A 20,209-nucleotide genomic window follows, 5' to 3' on the forward strand; every position below is an offset into this window, starting at 1 on the left:
GTTTTTGACCCTGTGGGAACTCAGGAGCTAAGGCCCTTCAGAGTTCTCCTGAACTGAGGCCAAGGGACCTGTCCTTTCCACCCACCAGAACCAGTCCCTGGATACAGGTTTCCCAGGAATGGGGTGTAACCCGGAGCAAAGCAACTTGTTTCAGTCCAGGACAATTACTAAAAGAAATTCAGCTGGGTATCAGGAGCTGTCCACATGCCTAGCATCAGGAGACGAGGAGATGATGGCCTTATTACTGGAGGTTGGGGAAAGAATCAGGGTGGTAGACCAGAGAGTCTACAACCACAACTCAGTGCAATAGCTAAAAGAAACAAAGAGAAAACATCATGATCGGTGGAGATGGCCGGCAGAATCCCCCCACAGGCCAGCTGATCAGGTAAACTGATACAAGGTCACAAAGCTGGCGGGCGGATTGTGCCTTGAACCATATACTTCCAGGGCTGTGTTCTCTCCACAGCTCCCCAGGAAAGAGAAGAGAGAGGTGAAGAACTTAAGCATCCTTTATTATAAAATGTCCTGTTCCTAGTTCTGTAGGATCCAAAGACTGTGTCTTCTAGATTGTAAAGAAAATCTAGACTACATTGTGGGTGGGGTGCATTTACCTATGTGTTTGGGTCCCAAGGTTTTGGAGAGCAGTGACTGGGTGAAGGAGGATCAGCTAAGTAAATCTCAGAAGCAAGGAACCACCTCCCCCTTCTCCCCCAGCCTAGGAGATAGGGACAGCCACTTTCCTTTGCTAAGCAGGGTGGAGAGACAGCATGGGAATTCTTCTGAGCTGGGCTCTGGTGGTCCATCCCCACTTCACCCCCAGCCTTGGCCTAGGGATTGGAGCCTTTCAGGATGTGCTTCAACTTTGATCCAGGTCTTCTTTGGGGGTTCAATTCAGAGGCAGGGTTTTGGACTTGGAGGAGAGGTCACACAAGAGCCATATGGCTGACTCTAGGGAGCCTGACTCTGCAGAGTCAGCTGCTTGCCATCTCCAAGGCCTGCTGAATCTAAGAGCCCTTTGATCAGGTGGTGAGCTGACTGGGAGCAAAAGTAATCAAGACTTACTACTAAAAATGGTTTATAAGTGGCAGCATCCACAGATGAAAGTAGAAAGAGGGACAGAGAGAAGGAGAGTTTCCTCTCTTTCTAAAACAGAAACATACCTAGGTGAGCATCTTCGCTCCACCTTGACTGTGTGACCTTGAACACATCTCTTAATGTCTCTGAACCTTAGTTTTAAATTAAATCAGCTTTCAGGGGTAACATACTTGCAAACATCATACATGTTCAATAACGCATATTCCTATTCAGAACACAGCATCGTATAAAATGCTTCCTGCCATATATAAACTTACCTTTCCAGAATTTTTCAGATATTTTCCTCCCCATATGCATTTTGTTGCCCATGGCAGGAATGAGTTGGTAGCAGCCATGCTGACACCAGGTTGCTAGTTACAAAGCCACACTCGGCTTAGCACCCCAGAAATGTTTGCTAAATGTGTGAATGAAGAGATGTACAAATAGTGGAGTGATCCTAAGAGGACCCAGGTCTCTCCTCTTCCAGGAAGCCTTCCAGGCTCCTCCAGCTTTCATGAGCCCCCTGATAAGCTGCTACACATAAAACCCACCCAACAGAGTCCCTCGCCCATTGCTCATTCCTGGTTCCATGAGTGTCCTTGTCTCCTCAGCTTTAGCATGAACGAGATGACTTATCTTCACCGGGAAATTACTCTCAGGTTCACATTGCATTGTTCAGGTACCTAAATCCACAAAAGAGAACATTTGAAAGGTAGAAGGTAGGTACCCCTATCATCATATAGATGGCTAATATTTGTTCTTAGGACTTTGTGAAGATTAAAATGAAAGAAATGAAAACGACTTAGTATAGTGCCTGGCATACAATAGGCATTCAACCAGTGGAAATTGAGCATTAATGAGAGTTTCCATATTGGTTACGGGGAGGAGGCCAACAGTGGAGGATGAAGAGGGAAGTTTTAATTCCCAAGCATGCACAGCCTGGAGGGCGGAGGGCTGAGTTTCAGAATTCAATTGTGAAATCCAACTCATGCCCAAAATCTAAATTATAGCTTGGGGTGTGGGCATCCTGCCTTGAAATGGGATATTAGGCAATTTCACAAGGATGCACAGACGTGTGGCCTGAGCTATTTCATTCCAGGCAAACTGGAGCAGGCAGTGAACCTTTGGCAATGGAGGAGGCAGGGCCAGACAGCCTTGCAGCCAGCCTGACAGGGAACCAAGTGGGAATACCAAGCAGTTTTGCATCACACTCCAGAGAGCCTGTGTGCCATTCCAGGGAGCAGATGCCATTCCCTCCCGCTGGCCTCTTCTCTGCCTGACCCCTCCACCAAGATGCTTCGCCACTATCCCTGCCAGCCACAACGCTTCTCCTTTCTCCTCAGCAAGCTCCTTTATTGGGAAGGGTGTTGCTGAAGGGTGACACTCCAGACTGTCCACCTGTCCATGAGAATGTCAAGTGAAAAGCTCCAGCACACTGGGCTCTATGGTCCACGCCAGTAGTCCCAGCTACTGGACAAGATATAGTCACCAAGGGCACACCCCCAAAGACCTAAGTCCCTGGAACCACAAGCCATAATCTTCCCAAGATAACCTCTACTGCAGGTCTCTGGAGAGAAGAGTCACAGTGTGAATGGGAATAGAGAGAATAGAATGGGAGCTCTGGGCAGGGAGATGACATTTCTGCCCTATAAGATGAGGTGGCAATCAAATTGGGTTTTAGAGGCAAATTCATCATCACCTAGCAGCAAAGAAGTATGGATATGTGTTAGTCAGCTTTCATCACTGTAATAAAATATCTGAGAAAAACAACCTAAAGAAGGAAAAATTTATTTCAGTTCATGGTTTCAGAGATTTCAGGCTATGGTTGGTTAACTGTTTCAACTCTGGACCTGAAGTGAGACAGAACATCACGGTGGAAGGATGTGGCACAGGAAAGCTACTCAACTCATGGCAACCGGAGGTGGAGAGAGATTGGGTAGGAGTGAGGAAGGAACTTGGGATAAGATAATTTCCAAGAGCACACCCCGCAAGAACCTACACCCTTCAAGTAGGTTCTGTCTGCTACCATTTCCACCACCTCCCAATACCCACTCAGCTACTCAACTGTGAGCTCATCAGTGGATTGATCTGATGAGGTTAAAAGTCTCATGGTCCAATCACGTTCCAAAAGCTCCAACTCTGAACGTTGTTGTATGAGGACCAAACCCTCAGCATGTGAGCCCTTGGGGGACATTCCAGATCCAAACCATAACAGGGCAGGAACTCTGAATGAGGATGGATGTGTCCTTATCCTATCCTTATTTTGGCCTCTGTGTTTAAGCAACAGGGCAACAGAACACATGGTGATGATTAAGCTCTGATTTTCCCTTACCTGTGTCCTTTGGTCAAGAAAATCATCGTTATTTATGGTACATGAATGGCAATGGCATTGACCCTGAATGAGCAGTTGGAATTTGAATGGGTTAAAAAAAGCTGTATGCAGAGGCTGCTAGTCTCCCTACCATCTCACCTCCAAACTCCACATTGTGATTCTGAATGAGAATATTAAAAAGATGAAAATCAGGAAATATAGATAGATGTAGCAAAAGTCATAAAGTTTGTACCCCTTCCTCTCTCTAGTAGGTTCCAAAGCCTATCAGTAGGTAGGTTAGCACAGAATATAGCCACTTGGTTAAAAAACCATATGCCAGCAGCTGGCATTAGGACAGGAAGGAACTCAGTCCAACCTCATTGGTCTGCTCCCATCTAGGTTTCTAGGAAAATTAACCACAAACCTCCCTTCAGTTCCGTCCCCTCCCAGAGTCCAGCCCATGCAATGGCCTTACACTGTCCCCACTATCTGACCTCCATGGACTTTTTAAAAATTTTTCTTTATTTTAGAATAGTTTTAAATAGACTGAGAAAAGTTGAAAAGGCAGTACAGAGTATTCCTGGAAACCTGTGATCAGTTTCCTCAGTTATTAATATCTTACGTCCTCTGGTGCATTTGTCACATTGAACCAATCTTAGTGCATTATTATTAATGGAAGTCCATACTTCATTCAGATTTCACTCATTCTTGCCTAATGGCCTTTTTCCATTCCAGGTTCCCAACCAGGATGCCACATTACATTTAGCTGTGATGTCTCCTTAGGCTCCTCTTGGTCTTAACAGTTTCTCAGACTTCCCCCATTTCTGAAGGCCTTGGCAGTGTTGAGGAGTACTGGTCAGATATTTTGTAGACTGTCCCTCAACTTCGGATTTTTTCCTTCTGGGGTTTATACTGGGGTATGTGCTTGAGGGAGAAAGTCTGAAAAAGCAGAATTCCATTTTCTTATCAAATTATATACTGTCAACATGATTTTATCATGGTGGATGGTGACCTTGATCACCTGACTAAGGTAGTGTTGGTCAAGTTCTCTCCTATAAAATATGGAGTGCTCTCTTTAAAATTTTATTTTATCATGGATCAGCAGATGTTTTAGTCAGCTTTTTCACTGCTGTGACCAAAAGACCTGACAAGAATAATCAGAGGAGAAAAAATTCATGTGGGGTTCATGGTTTTAGAAGTCTCAGTCCATAGATGGCAGACTCCATTCCTCAGGGCCTGAGGTAGGCAGAATAGTGTGGTGGAGGAAGGGGGCTCAGGACATCCCACAAGGAAGCAGAGAGAGAGTTCTGCCCTCCGGGATCCCCCTCCTCCAGCCACACCCCGCCTGCCTTCAGTCATCACCAGGTTAATCCCTATCGGGGGGATTAATGCCCTGATGACGTTAAAACTCTTATAAACCCAATCATTTCACCTCTAAACATTCTTGCATTTTCTCACACATGAGTTTTTGGGGGACACCTCATATCTAAACAGCACATAATAATTGTATTCATTTGTGGGGTACAATGTGGTGTTTTGATACATGCTTACATTATGGAATGATTCAATCAGCGAATTAACATATCCATCACCTCAAATATTTATCACTTTTTATGGCAAAAACATTTAAAATTCTTTCAGTCATTTGGAAATAAGCAACATATTATTAACTGTAGTCACCATGCCGTGCAATAGACCTCCAGGACTCATTCCTCCTAACTGAAGCCGAAGGCTGTTTGGCCAACTTCCCCCCTTCCCAGCTGACCCCACACCTGCCTCTGCATCATTTTTATGAGCCTCTTCCTTTTAGTTGGGGAGCGGGCAGGGCCAAGTGTGTAGAGGATTTGTGTTCTTTCCTGTGAGGTCAGCAAGATGTTCCCTGAATATTAACATTTCTGTTATTTCATTAGAGGTCGAGTTAGCCTTTACATCCATCTCTTTCCTCCTCTCACTTTTGTTCTTCTGGGGAGTCTTTGGGAGAACACCTTCTTGTGTGACCTCATGTTCCCATCACAGCTGATTCTATGCCCTGCCAGCAGAGCAGCTCCTTAGAAGCAGCCGCCAAGGCCTTCAATATGTGGGCACCATATACAGTACCAGCCTCAGCTTTATTCCACCCGCCTCCCCTCTGTGCCAGGAACCCTGTGTCACTGCTAGTATGCACTCGTTCCTTTCTTTCTTCAGGGGAGCCTAGAGCTGTATGTCAGAGAAATCACGGTGCTGCAGGAAGAGCCCAGAATCGAGACATTTTCCTTTCCCAGAGTCTGGGCAGGAAACGAGCAGTAAGGAAACCCAACTCGAAATCCAGCACTGAAAGTCCCCGGATGTTTAAATCCAGGCTGGTCACTGAGAGGGCTTTGATTTCACTTCTCTGTGGGTGGCCTTCCAGTTAATATTACTGCCTAACAAACCACCCCCAAAACTTAGTAGCTTAAACCAATAGTAAGCACTCATTTTGCTCATCACTTATGGTTCGGGTAGGGTCGCTGGTCCCTGCTTAACCCAGGCTCAGCTGGGTGGCTTGATGGATGCTGGGAGATACACTTCCAAGATGTCTCACCACATGGCTGGCAAGTTGTGCTAGCTGTCATCTGGAAGTTCAGCTGGACTTGAGGCCAGGGCCATGTTTCAGTTCCCTTAACCTGGGCCCCTCCCTGGGCTGCTGAGGTTTCCTCCCAGCATGCTGGCTGGCATCCAAGGGTAAGCACCCCGGGAATCAGGAAGAAACTGTTCATCTCTATGGTCTAGCCTTGCAAGTCAGGTGACCTCTCTTTAGCCAGTCGCAAACCACCCAGATACAAGTGGAGGGGATAGACCTCACCTCTCAATGGAAGCACCAAAGTCACATGTAGAAAGAATGAGTGGGTCGAGAGTACAGTGATGGTCATTTTTAAGCACCACCACTGGTAAGTGACTTGAGAGGGTTTCTTCTTCTTCAGCAAATACCTGTTGTAGCTCAGGTACTGATCTAGACCTGGAAACATGACACTGAACCGAGACAGTCCCAGTCCTGGCAACTTAAACAGAGTTCACACAGGAAGACAGATCAGCCCCTGGTCATTTCCATTCAGTGAGATGCAATGGAACAGGTGAGCTTAGAGGTCACATGTACCCAGGAGGGATTCCTAACAAAGTCTCTGAGGCCTGGGAACCCTTCTGAGAAGAGTCCAGAAAAATGTTGTCCCAAGTCGAATCAAAGGACCCAAAACAGAAAGCTGAAGAGAAAAGGCAGCATAGTTGTCTCATGTGTGCCTGCATTTGGGAAAAGATTATTTTAAATTGTGATCATCAATGATAATAGTTGTTTTCATCAATAATAACAATGTTGTTATTATTATTGTCTTTATCAAGCATTCTTCTACTCATGTAGGACATTTTCCTGGATCAGAAATTTCTCAGTCCATGGCCAGGCGTAGTGGCACATGTCTGTAATTCTAGCTACTCAGGAGGCTGAGGCAGAAGGATTACAAGTTCAAGGCCAGCCTCAACAACTTAGTGAGAGCCTGTTTCAAAATAAAAAGGTCTCAGTGGTAGAAAACTCCTAAGTTCAATCCCAGCACCCAAAAGAAAAAATAGATAGATTTCTCAGTCCCCAGCATCTCTGGGGCAGACAGGATCAGAAAAACCTGGCTTTAAATCCTGATAGTGCCATGTGGTGGCCCTTGTGGTCTTAGACAAATGACTTAGCCATGAGTTAGCGTGGAGGTAATGGGAGGACTCAGGCTGCAGATTTGTCATGTTTACCTGCTTCTTGCTCCCAGGAAAAGGAGCCATGTGTGTGTGTGTGTGTGTGTGTGTGTGTGTGTGTGTGTGTGTATGTAAGAAGGAAAGAGAAAGAGAGGGAGAGAGAGAGAGAATGCATGCACAGGGGAACTGAGAGGAAGAACGTGTGAGCGTGGGCATACACGCGTGCACATACGTGTTTTTGCTGGGACACTGTGACCTGTCGGCCTCTCCGAGCTGCAGTACAAGATGGATTCATGTTGACCAGAGGCCACAGGTGTGTCCGGGGCACCGGGGCCCATCTCACATGGTTTTCTTGCTTGCATGTGTTCTAGAGATTGTGCTCTGGGAAACAGTTCCCAGTGGAGTCATGGACCTCATCAGTCCAGCTGTTGAACCAGTGATCTCCGGACATTTCTGGAACCCACCAGGTGATGTCCCCAGTTAGCTCAAAGTACCAAGCAGAACCTTCTGCTCTTCAGCCCTGTGATTGGAGGCATCTCCCCAGCAGGACTTGATGGGAGGGAACATTTGAAATGTAGCCACCTATAGAAAAGGAAGCAGTAAAGATTTGCTCTGAAAACTCCTTGGTTCCATAAAAAAAAAAAAAAAAGCACCCGGTCGCAGGCATGGCCTGCCTCCTAAGAGCAGCCACCCAGCTCGCCGTGAGTCAGTGCTGCATGTTTACTTCTGAGTAAGGAAGACCAGGCTCCAGGGATCTAGTTTATATTCAATCTTGAAAATACAAGAAATCATTGGAGTTCAGAGGTCAGAGCACAGCAGGATACTGGAACTACAGCGAATATAGAAACTATGAATATGGAACATTAGTGGGTTGACCAGCCGTGAATTGACCAAGGTCCCTCCCAGCCCTCACCCTGTGTGACTGTGTGACCAGGGAGTCATTTCACTTTCTTGAGCCTCCACCTACTCTTCTATAAGATAGCTAACATCCCTTCCAAATAAAAGACGATAGGCTTGAAATTAGAAAGCTCATTTCCTGGCAAGGTTTGATATTATTGCCCATGTCGGCAGAGGCTTCCCTGATGGCCAGATGTGGTATACTGTCGACGCAATTTCCTTGTGTTTCCAAACATCAGGTGCAGAAGCTGAAGTCCCAAGTGCGTGAGGTCGTTTTGTGCTGCTATAACAGCGCCATAATTGGCTGATTTATTTCCTCACAGTTTCAGAGGCTGGGAGCTCCAAGATGGAGAGACTGGCATCTGGCAAGGGCCCAGTGCTGGGTTAGCCCATGGCAGAAGGCAAGAGAGAGAGATCAGAGGGGGCCCAATTCGTCTCCTTAAAAAGGACCCTCTTCTGCTATAATGAACCCACTCCCTCCAAAACGACATGAGTCCATTCATGAGGGTGGTGTCCCTTGACCCAAGCACCTGTCTCCCCGCCTGGCAGCACTACCACCTTGGGGATCAAGTTAACCACTCAAGATCTTTGGGGGACACATTCAAACCATTGCAGCCAGCATGTTCCAATAAAAACAAATAAAAATACCCATGAGAGGCTTAAAGCAGTAATAAAATAATCCATTTGTTCAGGAATCTGAGCACTGACCAGACTCAGGGAGGCAGGTGCTCACTGGGGTGGCTGTGTGCTTGCAATCCAGGAGGCAGGCTCATCCTGTAGACTTCTTTACTGTCATGCCTGGTGCCTCGCTGGCACTGGGACGGGGGGACTTCTCAGGCGTTCCTGTCATGTGCCTCATGGTCTACTCCATGTGCCTGCCTTGAGGGATCTTGACTTCTCACATGGGAGTTAAAACTCCCCAGGAGGAATACAGAAGCTGTCACCTTCTCTACCCTGGCCATGGAAGGCAAGTGACGTCACCTCTGCCTCACTCTGTTCGAGGTAGTCACAGAGACCCACCTAGGTTCTAAGGGAGGAGAAATAGACAGCACCCCCACCCTCTTTGTGGGAGAGTTTCTGAGAACTTGCAAGCATGACTTCAAATCACCATACCAAATATCCAGCATGCCAAGCTGCTGTCTTGCTCAGACTCCTGTGATTCACTGTCACAAGGGTTTCAAAAGGCAGTGGCCAAAAGATCTTGCAGTAGAAACTTACTTTAATGTGGAAAAGGATCTACTTATAAGATGATACTTAAAATTGCAAGGAAATGAGATAGATTTCTATTTTTATGAATTATCCATGTATCAAATATGGTATGTGTCTGTGTATAAAAGCAACTTCAAGAAAAATTTATACATGTAATTTTTTTTCTCACAAAGGTGTGTATGACTTGTCAGGGTTGGGAAAGAGAAGAGACTTAAACCTGGGGTTTCTAGTGCTTCTATTGTCCTGCTACAAGCTCCCCCCGTTACATGCACAATAAAGATGATTAATGAAATTATTTCAAAGAACATCAAATGTGTCAAACACAGTCCTTGAATCAAGATAGAAGGAAACACATAAGAGAGAAGACACTAGCAGGCAAAATCAATTACCAAAGATTGTAGATCATTACTTTTGACTATGCAGAGCATCCTGAGGGGGCAGAAGGGAGGGACAACAGAGCAGGTGAGTGAAGACTCTGGGGCTAAGCTTCCCAGGTTCAAATCCCAGCTTGCCATTCCCCAGCTGTGTGACCATGGACAGGTTCCTCTACCTCTCTGGCTTCTTTCTCCCAATTGCAACAGGGAGCTAATAATAGTACCTGCCTCATCAGGTTGCTCTGAGGATTAAGTATGTCCATGCAGGCTTAGCCTTTGGGCCGCATGTGGCACATAGGAAGTACTCAGTGTATTAAACAATACTAGACATTTTTCTCTTTACCAATTGCTTCTGCCAGATGCAAATGTCATGTCCAATATGGGATACAGGCAGCCAACCAAATAAACAAGAGAAGGAGGAGGTCCTTTCATTCCTTTGGCTCCTGGGATCACGTATGCAGTGGAATTCCAGGAAGAAGGAAGCCTTCCTGTGACATCTGAGCACCCATCAATCTATGGGCTTCCACCCCCGACACTTACCCTTATTCTGACATGTTTTAAAAACTGGTTCCACATTTTAAGCATGTCAAGCTAGATTTTCGTTTTAGTCTCCCTTACATATTTGGAATTAGAGCCTCCAGAGTCCATTATGCAAATCGTTGCAAATTATATGCAAAATAGCAGTAGCCCCAGATTGTGGGGAGGGGAGTGTGTAGGCCAGCACAAAGGGTCTTGAATGAAAATTTGCATGTGTTAGGGGAGCCCCGGGTTGAGGGCCTTGCACGTTTATTGTGACAGTGTGCATCACATTCAGTTGCTAACCTAAGGAGGAGAGGTAAACTCTTGTCTGATTTCCATAATGAAGGTGGCAGTAGAGGTGGAAGGAGGTGTTAGGGCAGTGCAACATTGTGGTGATTTTACCATACAAATGAAAAGTCGCTTTGAAATCATGGCAGTGGTCCAAGCTGTCTCCCCAGCCAGCTGTGTGCTCTCCAGCAAGTCATCCCTCCTTCCGCTCCTCCCTCTATGCAGTGAAGGGATTGCATTAGACGAACTTCAGGGCTCCTCACGATGACATCCAAGTGTTCTCCTCCAGGTAAAAGCCTGAATGGCAGTACCTGTTCATTATATCAATGCCTCCCTCTAACCACACGCAGTGGCGCACACCCGTAACCCCAGCAACTCTGAAGCCTAAGGCAGGAGGATCACAAATTTCAGGCCAGTCTCAGCAACTTAGTGAGGTCCTAAGCAACTGAGCCAGACCCTGTCTCAAATATAAAATACAAAAAGACTGGGAGTGTTGCTCAGTGGTTATACACCCCTAGGTTCAATCCCCAGTACTAAAAGAAGAAAAAAAAAAAGATTAACTCTAAAGAAGTGGCTTAAAAGTAATTTTACAGTCCTCCTAGAGAGGAAAATAACTTCAGGGGATGCAGAAAAACAGCAGTAGCAAGGGCAAAGAGACTTACAGGGTAAGTTCCAGCAAGTTCCTTGGGCTTCCAGCTGGGAGGATCTGAGCCTCTGCAGTGCTCATAGTGGGAAAAGTCAGGCAATTTCTCTCCCTGAGTATTTTGAATACTAGGCCTTATAACCCCTCTGCCTCTGGAGTGCTAGAGTGCCTCCTCTTTTGCAGCAAGCCTCTACATGGGATCAGTTGTATCTCTACCAAACCTCTGTGCCACTGTTGACTCTGCCAAAAGACCCCGGTGTCATTGGTCTCTGGGTTCTGATCGTATTGGGCACATCTGGTGCTTCACTCCAGCAATCCTCAGGAACCTTATTCTTAACTCCAGCTATTCCAGCCCCATGAGGTCCAGGAAGTCCAGTGGAGGCCCACTTGACTGGCGCAGAGGGCAGCCCCTGGGTGAGCGTACTCTCCAGGCAGTGATGTGGGCTTCAGCATACCCAGCTCCTCAGACTTTCCCAGTGAGTTTGAGGTGCCCACCCCATCATCTCAGAGCTGCCCTCTGATGACTTTTCCCTGCTTGACTCATTTCAGACCCCCAAGGCTGACCCTCACATCACCTCTAATATAAACTACCTGCACACAAGCCCCTGTCTCTGTCTCTCCTTTTTCAGACAGTCTCTAATACAAGATGCTTGTATTAGTTCGTATTAGTTGGCTAGGCTGCTGTAACAAAATACCACAGACCATTATCTCATCATGGGTTCTGGAGGCAGGAAGTTCAAAATCAAGATGGCAGCAGGGTTGGATTCCGGAGATCTCTCTTCTTGCCATGCTGATACCTACCCACTTGCTGCTTTGACCTCGCAATCTTATCCCTCTGTGGACACAGTCCCTGGTGTCACCCTGTATATCCTAATTTCTTCTTAGAAGGATACCAGTTGGACCAGATTAAGGCCACCCTATTGGCCTCATTTTAACTTAATTATCTCTAAATACAGTCACATTCTGAGATACTCAAGGGTTAGAACTTCCATATATAAATTCAGGGCGGAGGACACAATTCAGCTCTTAACATTTATATTGAACCAAGTCATGAGACAAACAGGAGCTTGTAAGGGAATATTCCAAGAAACATCAGAGATTGCCCACCAAACTCAAGACTGTCCCTGTGGTGCTAAGGTGCAAGGTGACGGGCGCGGGACTGGAATAACCCAGAGCCAACGAGCATAGCAGCACATCATTTCTTCCGTGAGTGCGACGTGTGGTCCCCTTCTTCTTCCTGCATTGCTGGGGGCTGTTGACCAGGAAAAGCATACATTTTAGAGACAACACTGGTTTCACGTACTTCTGGTGAAAGCACTTTCCTGCTCTGCAAAGTAGTTGTGAAGATTAAATCAAGCACATTTTTAGGATTGACTTAAATAAGCTGAGTGCACTGTCGATGTAGGATTAAAGTCATGAATGAACGCCTAAAAGAAATAGGCTTCTAAGGCAGACCATTGGTCCTAGAGATGATGGCCATGGTAACCTCCACTCAACCCCAAGTCCCTCGCCCCTCACCTCTCACTTAGAAGTACGGACGAGGGGAACACGGGTCTACACACACACCTAAGGTGATCACAGGGCTTCGGGTCCTGGTGTGTTAGGAGATCCCCCCCTTTCTTCTTCCCAGAAGCTCCCAAGGCCATTTCTTCCCCATCAGACACCTGGAAGGCACAGCCAGTCCACTCTGCCCCTGTCAGCAGCTGCTGCCATCCAAGTTAGTGTGTGAATCCCTGTCAGGGCCCTGCTTTGACCAGTTGTCCTGCTGAAATCTGGAGAAATCTCTGACAGAGTTAGTTGTGGGGACTAGCCGGAGCCAAAGGGAAACCCAAGAATGACCAAGAATCAGGGCCCAGAGAATTGCCCACCGCTCCTCAGCAGGAGAGACCAGCTCTTCCTAACACACATGTGGGCACAGTCCACCTGGCGGTCTGTGATCTGAAGCATCTGACATTTGTATGAGGGGTTACTTTTAAAGGCTGACACGTGCTGCTAAGATTAGTAAGACCCTGCATACTTAGAAATGTTTTTAAACTGATAGGTTTTTATCCTTTTGCATCTTTTCAATGAACTAAAAGTACATTGACTATCATGCGAAACACCTTTATATTTTTATGTTCAAAAGGGCTCCTCCTACTCAAAAATGCTGGGGACTACCCACCATGCAAGTTTTTCAGAGTTCAGCCACATGAGTGCTGTAAGAAGCGCAGTTAATAATAACAAAAACCACAACACCAGCTGGTATTTATAGAGTGCGTTTTCTCTTCCGAACTCTGTATCAAGTGCTTAATGGATGCCCTTTCGCTGGACCTGTGTCCCTGTCTTCCTGTCACTCCCCTGTGACACTGAGACACCTCTGCCTTACTTTAGTATCGTTTGTGGATTTATGCAAGCTCACCCAGGGCCAGATGCGGCCCTGTTCCATTTTAGGTGCTCCAGGGTCAAGGAGAGGGTAGGCCCGCCTTAACTGTTTGGTGAGTAGGTCTCAGTGAGCAGAGGTTCGACCTTTGTACCTTTGTCTGGTTCAGAGAAGGGAATGGGAGCTGGTTGGCTCTGCCCACCCCAGCCTTCCTCTGGGGGTCTGGGTGGCTCACACTTCCCTGTGGCCCAGCTGGTCTTGCCCACTCCTCAGCTGTAGAAGACGAGGTACTGTGGAAGCCACAACCTCCCAGGCTCCTGCACCTGTTCCCAGAGGCTGTGCCTTAGGGAGAGGCTGGTGGCACTTGAGACATTTGAGAAAGGATGGGTCCAGCCAGTTTGACTGGCTCTGGGTTGCTTGGTGCTGGTATCTCTTCCTAGCTGGGGCTGGTGGCACCAACATAATAGATGTGTCTCAGCTCCACATATGGCGCTGTGTCCCACTGAGCGTCATGTATCAGTGTGAGCCTCGAAAATGCTCCTGACCTGTCCCTTGCAGTCCCCGAGCTTTCCAAGGTCCTGGGTAAGGAGGGCACCGCCTACAAACCGCTCCTCGGTCTCACCTCCCCTCTCTGTCTCCCTCTCCAGGCTTCCTCCTGACCTTGGCACTGACCGAAGCACTGGTACTTGCTGTCCAGGAACCATCGCCCAGGGACTCTCTCCAGGTCCTCCCCTCAGGCAGTCCCCCTGGCACCATGGTGACAGCACCCCACAGCTCTCCTAAACACTCCTCCGTGGTGACACTGAACCCCCATCCTGACGGACCCTCCTCACAGGCTGCAGCTAGCACAGCAACGACGACAGCCCATCCAGATGGACACCCTCCTACAAACACTATTTCCACCGTCATGGTGGCAGCGACCATCCCCCATCCTGAAAGCCCCCTGCTCACAGGTTCCCCTCCAGTTACCATGGCAACCACACCCTCCCATTCAGACAGCCGCCCCCCTGGGGAGGCTGCCCCCACCATCCTGCTGACAAAGCCAACAGGAGCCACCAGCCGGCCCACCGCAGCGCTCCCCCGGGCTGCCACACGCAGACCCCCCAGACCCCCAGGCTCTTCCAGAAAGGGGGCCGGTGGTTCATCCCGTCCCATCCCACCTGCACCCGGCGGCTACTCTGGGAGGAAAGAAGGCCAGCGGGGACGCAATCAGAGCTCCACGCATCTGGGGCAGAAGCGACCCCTGGGGAAGATATTTCAGATCTACAAGGGCAACTTCACAGGGTCTGTGGACCCAGAACCCTCTGCCCTTTCCCCCAGGACCCCACTCTGGGGCTACTCCTCTTCACCACAGCCCCAGACAGTGGCTCTGACCACAGCACGCAGAAGTACCTCATGGGCACCCCCCACCACCCCCGCGGTGCCTGCAGAGGACAAGTCAGGCCTTAGCAGAGCAGACCAGGGGCGTGTCCCCACCTTCACCAGCCCAGGAGGGGAGCCGGACGCCACAGCCGCCTCAGGTGCCCCTACCCGTCCACAACCTGCCCCAGTGCCTTCTCAACGCCCCCGTGGTGACGTGCAGGACAGTCCCAGCCTCAGTGACTCTTGGCTTACTGTCACCCCTGGCACCAACAGACCTCTGTCTGCCAGCTCTGGGGTTTCCACAGCTGCCCCAGGGTCCACCCAGGCTGCCTTTGATGCCAGTGGCTCAGCCCCTTCCCAGGGGATTCCTCAGGGAGCATCCACAACCCCACAGGCCCCAGCCCAGCCCCCTGGGGCCTCAGAAAACACTGTTTCTCCAGCTAAGGAGGAGGCTGAGGCCTCCGCCACCATGACTGACAGGGTGCCCAGTCCTCTTTCCACAGTGGTGTCCACAGCCACGGGAAACTTCCTCAACCGTCTGGTCCCCGCTGGGACCTGGAAGCCTGGAACAGCAGGGAACATCTCCCACGTGGCCGAAGGAGACAAGCCCCAGCACAGAACCACCATCTGCCTGAGCAAGATGGACATCGCCTGGGTGATTCTGGCCATCAGTGTACCCATCTCCTCCTGCTGTGAGTGCCTCACCTTCTCCTCACTTCCCTCCCTCCTTCCTCTCCCTCCACGCCAGGGTGCTCATCCTTTGTCCTAGAGTTGGACCACCCCCACCAAGTGGGCTGCAAAATTCCCAGAGTCCCAGGAAACAAAGGAGCAGGACAAGAATCGTGGTTTCTCCCTGTCCCTGGTGCTGGGCTCTGCCAGGCCAGGGCTGAAATGTCCACAGATCATAAAGTCACAGTTCCCAGGAGCTGGGGAGGACCTTACAGGCAATCTAATCCAACCATGTGTTTGTCAAGGAAAAAAAAAAAAAAAAAAGAAAAACTTGGGAGGAGAAATGGCTCCCCTGGGATCTAAGAGTTAAAGGCAGGGCTGGGAGGGGACCTCAGAGCACCTTCCAGCCAGTGCCCCTGTCATGACCCCACCCTGCTTTCAGTGCAGTCTGTCAGTCCCTGCAGTAACATGGCATCAAACACTAGGTGAAAGCTGAGATTTCCAAATAAACAGCCTCCAACTAGCCAAGTCCTCACTGTCCTCTCGTCCTCCTCCTCCTCCTCCTCCTCCTCCTCCTCCTCCTCCTCCTCCTCCTCCTCCTCCTTCTCCATGTTCCTTCTTGTCTTTTCTCTCTTCTCCTCTCCTCTCCTCCTCTTTCCCTTCCCTTGAGAAAGAAGAGGGGATAAAGCTTTCATGTGGTGGGGAGTTCCATTGGCCTTGGCAAAAAAACATGGTTCTCTAGCTAAATGAAGGCTCGAGAGTTATGTGCATTTTAGCTCCTCTGCACCTGCACGCCACCCCCAGCTGAGGCCACCAGCACCTCCTGGCTGCTGCCTGTCCCTCTGTGAGTGAGGAATCCAGGGACATTATCCCCGATGTCTCCAAAGTAACCTTTTGTGGCCTCTCAAAACCTTAGGGCTTCCTTCGTCTTCTCCATTTGCTTGATCCTCTATTCCCAGTTTCTCTGGTAACCTGGCAGGAATCTTCGCTGGGCTCAGCTCAGCCCACCCAACTGGTTGCCATCCAACCACCCCCTGACAGTGCCCACCGTGCTCCTCGCTCCCTGAACAGTCCATTCTTCCTGGACTCTCTAAGACTTCTCCTGGAGGTCTGAAGTTGGCCCCCTTGTAATTCTTACCCCATGATCCCAAGCTGTGCCTTCTGAAACCGCGCTAAACAGTCCACCTAACAATCCAGGAGCATCGGAATGGCTCTCAAGGGCGGTGTTCTTTGTCCAAGCTGCTCATCCTTGACCTTCGAGTCTTCTTCATAGGGTTTCCTTGCCCTGGTCCTGGCCCTCATCTGCCCCACTGTATGACCACCACTTTATTCCTGGTTATCCAGAAAGGAACAGAGTGTTCCACATATGCCCAGCCAACCTGTGCTGGCATCAGCTCTGTGGGTTATACTGACTTCAAGTCACACCAAGGGCTCACCTTGATCTCAACAGTCTTCCCACAGTGCAGGCTGTGAATCCAGGACGCCCGGGCTTCTCTCGTGCCACGGATTAATGCAAGCGGTTCATGCCTTTAACATGAGCTGGGATTTCCACTTGGTATTGAACTCCCACAGATATTTTCTAATCTGGAGTCTAGATTCTACCTAGGCACCACCTCTGCCTGCTCTCTAAGCAAGACAAATTTTCATGTTTGTAGGCAGCCTACTTCTGCTCCACGACCCTACTCAGGAAAAGTGAAAATGTTCGCAAGTTGCATATTTCATTCTTAATAAAGGCAGCTGTTATCATCTCTCATGGAAACACATTTTATAAACTGTGATTGCCCACCTTTAAAACAGAAGAATGATAATGAGACAATGTAGCACAATTGGCCAATAAATTATTAATGGTCATGTTTGAGAAGGAACCCACATGAGAGACAGCTTTTTAACATTCCACCCCTGATGTGTCTTGGATGCTCTAGTTTACATGGTGAGTTCCCAGTATTTTTTTTTTAATCATTCCATCTATAAAACAGACTATTGAGAGAAAATAAAACAAAAACAAAAACAAGGTGCCAGGGTGACTGAGGCCGTCATCCCCACCTTACAGATGGGAAAAGCCACTAGGTATAGTAACTTGTCCAGAGTCCCCAGCATGCGATGAGTCAGCCCCCATCTGGTGTGTAAAATCTGTTTGTCTGATTCCGTGCAGTGTTTTGTGAGTGCCCATTGTGTACCAGGCACTGTGCCAAGCACTCTGGAACCAGAGATGTGCAATGTGGCTCCCTTCCCAGCTCTCAGAACCCAGTACTCCCCCTGGCTGTCCTTTGCCTGGGCTGGAGAAAGCGAGGTAGACCCAAAGCCCCCGTAGAGTAGACCGTACCCACCTGGGTTTTTCTGTTCTAAAATGACTCCTACCTCGCCCAAGCCCCCATTCTTCTGGGAGGTGTGAGTTTGAAAGTCGATCAGATCCTGCTGCAAAGCTGAGAAGCCCGGAGGCTACCTAAGCCATGAATACAAATGTCAGCCAAGACAGGTGCAAGGACACAGCCCAGAACTGTACCTGGAGGACATTTCTGAGGCCGCGAAAGGAGACTTCAGGTGCGGGGGGGTAGAACATATTGTTTTCTAAAGTAAATTATGAATTCTGTTCAAAGTAGACTCTTACAGCCCCTTGGGAATGATACAGCCCATCTCCTTTAGCATTTCCTGCTTCCACACAGAAGACCCTCACTCCTGCCTGACCCTGGCTGCCTTCATATCAGCTGTGTCCTTGTTCATGGTCCCTACTTGTATGGGACCATCGTTAACTCTGTGAAGGCCCCTATGAGAGGGAAATTAAGATAGAAGAATGTTTCTGAGCCTCTAAACCCCAGGTTCCCTCTGGAAATGTCCTTGTCTGTCTGTTGTTCATAACCCAGCCCCATGAAGTCACCAGGCAAGCAGACCTCTTCCAGGATGGAGGACCCAGGATTCAGCCTTCCCTGGTGGCTCCATTTATCCTAATGCTACTCTAGAGACCCCAAAGGAGGATCCCACCTTTTGCTGGCTCAGCAGGTATTCCAGACCATGTGGGCTGGTAGCAGGTTCAAGTGTAGACTTCCTCCCTTCTAACCATTCAGAGCAGCACCAGCTCTGGGCTGCTGGTCAGGGGGTGCATGATTTCTCTGCTTCTGGTGGAAGCAGCAGGGAGTGTTAGCAAAACCCAGGCTTGCGCAAGGAGGGGCACCCACAGATCACCTGCACTTCCAGATCCCTTGCCCCACCCAATGGCTGAAAGGATATATTTGTGCCAGGACTGAAAAATGCTTTTTCTCCAGAGTCCTGCCAAACACTCTCAGCCAACGGGGTTTCAGAAGTGCTAGGAACTGAAATTGATTGGGTCCAGGCCACAGCGGGTCATGGCAGGGGAGCCATGTGGCTCCTGAGCTGGTCTCTGCTGCCACCATCAGGATGCATGGAATCTACAGCCTCCTGCTAGAAGCCTCTGGCCTTGGCATTGAATTGTGGTCCTCACCCACTGGTCAGTGCTCTGGGTGTCCACAGGGACATTGGTTTGGAGGCCCTACCAGGCTCTCTTGCCTGTTTACATGTGTTACATCCATTCTGCACAATATTTTCCCCCAACAATGGAGGATGAAATCAGGCGGCAAGGTCCCCAGCAGGTGTTGTTCATCATCAACCCAAGCTGAACCTGGCAGACAGAGTTGAACCTCCTGGTGACCCTGGCCACCTAAGGGTCTATGTGTCCATGGCAGCCTGACTTCCCTCCAGACTCTGGAGTGTTGGGCAGTATCCTGAGATGACCTACCATGGGGCCCAGTGATTGGTGGCCATGTTAGTTGTTCAGTGCATGTCTGCTCTGGGAACATAGGTTCCTTTGTCATTCAAAGACCCTCGATGGTTTTGTAATTATATAAGAAAACCTGGGTCAGAGTGACTCTTAGCAATGAAAAGAGTAGAAGAGGTTGGGACCAGAGGGAAGGGTGGATGGGAAATTTGTCTCCTTGAAGTTTAGAGACCAATGTAAGGATGGGGAAGGGGAAAAGCCTTCGGGCAAGGTAGAGTTGTCCAGGGAATGTCACCCTGCCACAGCAGTGTCATGTGCTCGCTCTGACGGCTCTTCTTGGTGAGAACTTCCTTGGGCTTCTACAGGCATACTCCAACCTGCCAGACTGGGGAGCCCCCAACCTGATTTCCCCAGGCCCCTGTCCTCATTCTGTACCCTGAGGACACCATACAGGATTGGGCTCCTCGCTCAATCGCCAAAGGAAGGAAATGACCATCCGCAGTCCTGCTCGGCCCTCACAGTGACACTACTGGACTATTCCTCCCACTCGCTGGTCTGTTTTCTCATCTATAAAATGAGGGGCCCAGTCTGAAATAGATCACAACTTCCTGTTCTCTCCAACTTCCCTAATTTGAACCCTATATGAATGGCCCTGGTGTGCTAAAAAATCCTGCCTCATGGAATCAAACACACATGTATATAAGCTTAGCAACTCATTGGCTATGGGACATAGACAAGTGACTTCTCCACTGATCCAGGGCTTTCCCATCTGTAAGTTGGGACTAATGTCCACTGTGTTAGTTCAGGTTCTTTGAGAGGCAGGCACCAAGATGGGATTGGGTGTGTGAGAGAATTATTGGGTGAAACACTTAGAAACCATCCAGAAAGGAAATGGAGGAGACAGGGAGAGCCCCAGACTCCCCTGCAGGCCAGACACCTATGAAAGGAGGATCAGGTAGGAGGAGTCAGACTGCAGAACAATTCTTAGAAAGTTCCTGCCAGGCCAGTAGGAGTCCTGGAGGAGTCCTGCCTCCTGCAGGAACAAGCCTACAGCCTAGGTTGGGAGCAGCCTGGGAGATGTGGCCTC

General features: G+C 48.9%; 1 protein-coding gene across 11 annotated transcripts in view; it reads left to right on the plus strand.

The window, feature by feature from the left end:
• The window catches only part of TMEM108 (transmembrane protein 108), a 327,142-nt gene that overhangs the window by 295,191 nt on the left and 11,742 nt on the right, over positions 1-20,209 (plus strand). For 6 of the 11 annotated variants that reach the window (XM_079101299.1, XM_079101302.1, XM_079101296.1 and 3 more), the window contains 2 exons: positions 7,444-7,539; positions 14,009-15,415. In XM_079101299.1, the coding sequence (XP_078957425.1) occupies positions 7,444-7,539; positions 14,009-15,415 (1,503 nt within the window). Of the gene's footprint in view, positions 1-4,379; positions 6,086-7,443; positions 7,540-14,008; positions 15,416-20,209 lie in introns of those variants that run through there. The other 5 variants (XM_079101297.1, XM_079101304.1, XM_079101306.1 and 2 more) reach the window with 2 other exon arrangements.

Source organism: Sciurus vulgaris (genome assembly GCF_902686455.1).
Source record: "Sciurus vulgaris genome assembly, chromosome: 10".
Lineage (NCBI taxonomy): Eukaryota > Metazoa > Chordata > Mammalia > Rodentia > Sciuridae > Sciurus > Sciurus vulgaris.